This window comes from Leptonychotes weddellii, chromosome 6 (assembly GCF_054177405.1).
Source record: "Leptonychotes weddellii isolate Sample4059 chromosome 6, ASM5417740v2, whole genome shotgun sequence".
Classification (NCBI taxonomy): domain Eukaryota; kingdom Metazoa; phylum Chordata; class Mammalia; order Carnivora; family Phocidae; genus Leptonychotes; species Leptonychotes weddellii.
This window is the reverse complement of record NC_138374.1, coordinates 136,191,734-136,197,747: the sequence shown is the minus strand read 5'-3', so window position 1 is coordinate 136,197,747 and position 6,014 is coordinate 136,191,734. Positions and strand designations below refer to the sequence as shown.

The window sequence follows — 6,014 nt, the reverse complement described above, 5'->3', positions numbered from 1 at the left end:
CGCGGCGCCGCCTGCAGGTGGGGGGCCGCACCATGCTGCCCATCCGCTGGATGCCGCCCGAGAGCATCCTCTACCGCAAGTTCACCACCGAGAGCGACGTGTGGAGCTTCGGCGTGGTGCTCTGGGAGATCTTCACCTACGGCAAGCAGCCCTGGTACCAGCTCTCCAACACGGAGGTCAGCCCTGCCCACCGCCCGGCCCTGCCCCTCGGGTCCCCGGGTGCCCCATCCCACTGCAGGGGCCCCATCCAGCGGCCCGACAAGGCTGGGCCTCCGTCGGTCCCCTTCTCTCCTTGCATTCTTCCCGCTCGGATTCCTGCCTCCACTCCCAGTCCGAGCCCAGGCCCAGCTGGCTCCTGGGGGAGCCTCAAAGCACTTTACAGATGGAGCCCAGACCCCCATGCTTAGCTGCATTTTATAGACCGGGTAGGCATTATCAGGGAGGAAAGGAGAGGCCTGGAAGAGGTGCACAGCACAAGAGGGCCTGATACTGCAGCAGGAAGGCTGGAGGTCAGACTGCAGGAAGGACAGGCCCGTCCCTCCCTCTGCCTTCCCCCCTGGACACTGCTAGAGCAGGCCCCAGGTGTTCTGTCTCCCAGAGCAGCTCCCCCCACCCCCTCCTTGGCTCGCAGCTGTCAGTTTCCATTTCTCCTCCTAATGCAGTCTGCTCCCCGGAGGCTGCTGGGGTGGGGGAGAGGGTTATAGATTTTAATTTTCTCAAGCACGGAGAGAAGGAATGGAATTAGTGCTGCCCATAACCCAAGTCCTTTAATGGGGAGGGAGGAAAGAAGGGAGGGGAAGAGCCTCCAGGCCCCGTCACCCATCTCCCTGCCGCCATCTCCCCTTCTTTGGATCCCTTAGCTGCTCTAACAGTCCTTCCTGGAGTCTAGCTTGGATCTTTCCTGCTGCAGTTTCTGTTCAGAGGTGCTAGGACCCCACAGAATGGTACCTACAGAAGACAAAAGGAATTGGGGTTGCCCTGTACCTTAAATCGCCAGCCAGCCAGTTTTCAAGGCCTTTTCCTGCAATCCTGCTCTACTTTCCTTTTGCCCTCTGGAGCTGAGAGGTGGAGGACCCTTCCCTTCCTCCATTCAGCCCTCAGCCCTGGCTGATGGATTTGGCAAATGCCTGGGCCCCTCCCCTTCCTCAAATCACCTGGCCAGTCTTCTGAAGGTCTGATTACAGCCCTTCGGGAAGCAGTCTTACCCCCAGCTCAGCCTTCCCAGCCTACCTACATGCTCAGTGTCGGGGTGGAAAGGAATCTTGGGGTTCGCTGCGTCCTTTTAGATTATTTGTAGCCAAGAGGCCCAGCCATCTGTGGGACCGGCCTGGAGAGCTCAGGGAGGCGGGGGTGGGGGGTGGGGGGTGCAGCTGCTGGCCTCCCCCTCCCGCTCCAGCTCAGTGCGCCCTCTTCTCTCTCCCTCTGGTGGTCCCAGGCGATTGAGTGCATCACGCAGGGGCGGGAGCTGGAGCGGCCCCGGGCCTGCCCACCGGAGGTCTACGCCATCATGCGGGGCTGCTGGCAGCGGGAGCCCCAGCAACGCCACAGCATCAAGGACGTGCACGCCCGGCTGCAGGCCTTGGCCCAGGCGCCTCCCGTCTACTTGGATGTCCTGGGCTAGACGGCCAGCCCAGGGGCTGTGCAGCCTGAACTCTGGGGCCTGCCCTCGGTAACCCCTGCAACTCCCAGCAGCCCCAGGGTGATCTCAAAGCATCTAACTGACCCTCAGCATGCCAGAGGGGACAAGTGGGGTCTGGGAGTGGAGGATGTCCCTGCTTCTCTGGGCAGGGTCCTGTCATAGCAATTATATTTATTATCCCTTGGCCGTGTGTCTCTTGCCAGTTCTTGGGATGACGTCACTCTGGAGAGGGGGATTGAGCCGCAGGTAGGGGGATGCTCCTCCCCTCGCTAGTCCCCCTCAGCGGTAGTCCTACTCACGGCAGCTGCCGCAAACCCTCCTGGTCCTGGGGCCATTGTGTCCACCCCATGGTGGGGTGGCCTCAGGGCAGGCTTCCCAGAACCTCAGACCCGAATCGGCTGTCTCCGCACTTCATGCTCAGGAAGGCCGTTGCTGTAGTGGGAGGGACAGAAGTTAGACGTTGCGGCGGACAGGATGGAAGCATTGGTGGGGAGGTCTTCCTGGTGTTCGTGCGCACAGAACAGAGCAGGCACGTGGTAGAACATGGACGAGAGAGAGGGAGAGTGCGCTTGAGTGTGGGTGTGTGTGCGTGTGCATGTGTGTGTGTGCGCGCGTGTGGCAGGGGCAGGGAAGGAGCAGGAGCAAGAAATGATGCGGGAGGCAGGACCCATGTTCCTTCCCCTCCGTCACTCTTCCTGGCTCTGAGTGCTTTGAGATCAGCCCCTGGAGACTAGGGCCTGGGCAAGGTGGCTATTTCATGAGGACAGAGCCATCTCTCTGTCCCATTCTGCCCAAGGAGGAGGTGGTCTCTCCCTTCCCCTCTGCCCCCTGGAACACCACTGGCCTTACAGAATGGCCCCAGGCTTCTGTAGGCTCCAAGGCTGGCTGAGGCCCTCCCCGCCCGCCCCCATCTTCCTCACCAGGAGCCCTGGAGGAGCGGTGCCCCCCCGACTCCGGCCCCATCACTTCCAATCACCTGCTCAGCTCCCGCAATAACCCACACTCCCCATGGCTCCTCAGGGCTAATGTCGTGGCTGTCTCATGTCCCTGGGTGACCAGCTCCCCCCACACAGTGATTCAATCTGGGTCTTATCACCCCTAGGCCTAGCCCGATGGTGTCTGCCTCTTGTCCAGGCTGGTTAGTGCTAATGGAGGTCTGACCCAGAGCTGCAGGCTGATTGATGGGGGGGTCTGGTCCCTGAGGGCCAAGTTCACAGGTCCTCCCTCCTCTTCTGACCGGGGAGGGGGGTGCGCAGTGAGTGCGGCCCCACCCAGTGAGGGGGCGCTTACACCAGGTGGAGTAAGGGGGGGGTGGAAACATGGTGGAAGAGACAGGGTCAGCGACCAGATCCAACAGGTAGGCCAGGGAAGGTGCGAAGAGAGAGACAATGCAGAGACAGGGGCAGAACCTACAGACTTGGGGACATGCAGAAAGACTGTACGGGGGGGATGTGGGGACAGAGCAGAGAGACAGACGGACACCGATGGACAGACAGGGGCGGATGAGTGGTGGAAACAGTCACAGGCCAGCCGAATCAGAGAATGTTCTGGAGAACAGCATGGGAGCTTGGTGGGGACGCTTTCTCTCTCACCCGTACTCCCATCCTCGCCCCTCCTCTGCTCCTTGAGCCTCTCTTCAGGGCTGAGGAGGGGGTGGACTGGGAGACTCCGTGGGTGGAGGTTTGGGGTGTCCTCCCTGAGCGGGATTTGGGCCATCCCTGGAGCAGAGGGGATGGAGGGTCGGGGAGTGGAAGGGACGTGCCTGGGCAAGTGGAACATTTCCAAGGTCAAGAGCATCAGGGCATCAGAAGCTCTTAAGACCACAGCCAGAGGTATTGCTGGAAAAGCTGGGCAGGTAAGGTGAGGGGTTCTGGGAACAAGGTCAGGACGGGGAGGGGTATGTTCCATGAGAGAGTGGGAGAGGGGACAGGAACAGGAGCTGAAGCCAGTCACTCGGACCCCTTCAGGCAACCTGAGCCCCGGGCCTTGTCGTGGTTGGTGAGGAGGGTGCCTGCTTGCACCCACATGGCCAGTTTCATGGCCTAAGAGCCCCCCTCCCCTTCACTCACATGCAGATGAGCAGGTCTCACGGACAGACACATGTGAACACACATACACAGCCCCCACCCTCCTCGCCGTAGCTGTTGGATTCCTCTGTCGTTAATGGTGCCCCCCTCCACCCCAGCGAGGCACATGCCCCTCCCTGTTAATTACCTCCTGGCTGTGCCAAGTCCATTAGCTGCCCCCCACACACACCCACCAGGGCCTAAGCACCAGCTGAGATGCATGCTTGCAGGGGGATCAATGGAATGGGACCCTGAGGACCCCATGGGAAGCTGGGACAAGGATAGCAACCTGAGGCTGTGGGGATGGGACACCTGGGTCCCCTAGACCTAGTGTAAGCCCCACCCTCTCGGAAAAGTCTGTCTGGACTGGAAGGCGGAGGCTCAGACCTGGTGGTGGGCTCTGCAAGCACGCTCAGCATTGAGGGGAGCACCCAGAACTCTCCTCTTAAGGAGGTTGTTGCCAGCTCCATCCTCCCAACTCTGGAGAGAGGGCGTCAGCGATGCAGAGGCCGGTGGGGCTCCCCCAGGGCCACCCCAGTGCGGGGATGGGCTCTCTGAAGAACCCAGGGGTCCAAGCCATCCGGGCCCCCTCAGCCTCTGCAAGCAGCCTCTGCCTCCTTCCTGCCCTGCTCCTGCAGGGGTTGGGTTCCTGACAGACAGGGGAACCGCGCATCTGTTCTGGTTTCTGGGAACAGTGTGGGCAGAGGTCTGGGGCAGCCTGGGTGGGGACTGTCCTGACCTGCATCCCTATGAACCCCCAAGTGAAGGGAGACCCCAGAGAGAATCCCAGACTCCAGAGGCCCTGGGCTCTCTGAGTGTCAGCTGGAGAGAGCCTGTCTTTTTTTTTAAAAGATTTTATTTATTTATTTGACAGGGAGAGACACAGCGAGAGAGGGAACACAAGCAGGGGGAGTGGGAGGGAGAAGCAGGCTTCCTGCTGAGCAGGGAGCCTGATGCGGGGCTCGAGGAGGGGCTCGATGAGGGGCTCGATCCCAGGACCCTGGGATCATGACCTGAGCCGAAGGTAGACGCTCAACAACTGAGCCACCCAGGCGCCCCTGGAGAGAGCCTGTCTTGCCAAATTCCTGAAGTGGCCTTGGACAGGCTGCCCAGTGCGGGAGGGGGTGACAGTCCCTGGAAGAGCCAGGACCCAGGAAACCCGACTTCTCAGCCAGGCTGAACGCCCCCCTCGGCCCTGCAGCCCCCCAGGGGCTCCACGCCTCAGCTCTGACAGCCCCCACTGCCACAGGGGAGCCTTTGAGCACCTCCGGCTCTGGGGCGGTGGGGAGACAGGGATCTGCCGCCAGGAGAGACGGAGGCAGGAGGAGCCTGCACAGAGGCCCAGAGGGAGAGAGGGCCGAGCAGCCCAGAGCCATGCAGAGAAAGGCTGTGGGCGCACCCGCATGGAGGGGAGGAAAAGACAGAGGCTGAGCTGCAGAACAGGGCCTGGGAACGCGCGAGCAGAGCCCCTGGCGGGGTTGGACTCTAGCCCTGTCTCCTATCAAGCCCGAGGCCCAGGCTCTTCAGCCCATCCCCTGCTAAACGGGGTCCCTTCCTCTTCCTCCAAGACCAGGCTCCCTGGAGAGCAAGCTTCTAGACTCTGGAGCCAGAGTGGCAGGTTCTGTGCTCAGCAGCTGTGTGATGTTGAGCAAGTCACTCAGCCTCTCTGTCCCGTCGTGACCTTGTCTCCAGAATGGGAGTGACTGTGGCAGTCACCTCACAGGGCTGTTTGGGGGTTTCAGCAAGTCCTGTGAGTCCCTTCCAGCAGGGACTGGCCTGGATGTGCCGGGCACAAGGTGGCTGGCCTCATTCCTCTCTCTGTCTCCTCCTCCCCATCCTTTGCGTGCCCTCCATCCCGGCCTGGCCCTGGTCTTTGTGGGTGAGGCAGGACAGACTGGCAGGTGCCATGTTTTGTGGGGACAGTGCTCACAGAAGAGGCGCTCTTGCCTGGTCCCGACCAGCCTTCCAGCTGCAGAGAGGGAGGACTTAGCTGGCTGTGGGGGCTGGGAGGTGAGGAAGGGGTTTCTTCTCCCTCTGAACCCCTGCAGACTGCAGGTCTAGAGAGGTAAGGGCCAGAGCGACCCCCGCTGACCAACCCTGTCAACTCCAGTCCCCCGATTTTCCCCAGGGAGACCTCCCTTCCCCACTCACCTCCTCCAGGCAGCCCTCAAGGATTAGACAGCGACCTTGGCACCCCTGTAGGGTGCTTCTGAGGTCACAGATCCTCACAGACTTGAGTCAGGTCTCCAACGTATCCATCCAGGTGTTAGGAACATGCTTCGGAGGCTTCCTGTGTCTTATCCCTGTGA

At 61.2% G+C, this 6,014-nt stretch overlaps 1 protein-coding gene across 1 annotated transcript in view; it reads left to right on the top strand.

The window, feature by feature from the left end:
* NTRK1 (neurotrophic receptor tyrosine kinase 1) overlaps positions 1-1,823 on the top strand; it is a 17,956-nt gene extending 16,133 nt beyond the window's left edge. The window contains exons 15-16 of the mRNA XM_081825406.1: positions 18-176; positions 1,436-1,823. Of these exons, the coding sequence (XP_081681532.1) occupies positions 18-176; positions 1,436-1,621 (345 nt within the window). The 3' untranslated portion in view covers positions 1,622-1,823. The remainder of the gene's footprint in view (positions 1-17; positions 177-1,435) is intronic.
* The last annotated feature ends 4,191 nt before the right edge of the window (positions 1,824-6,014 follow it).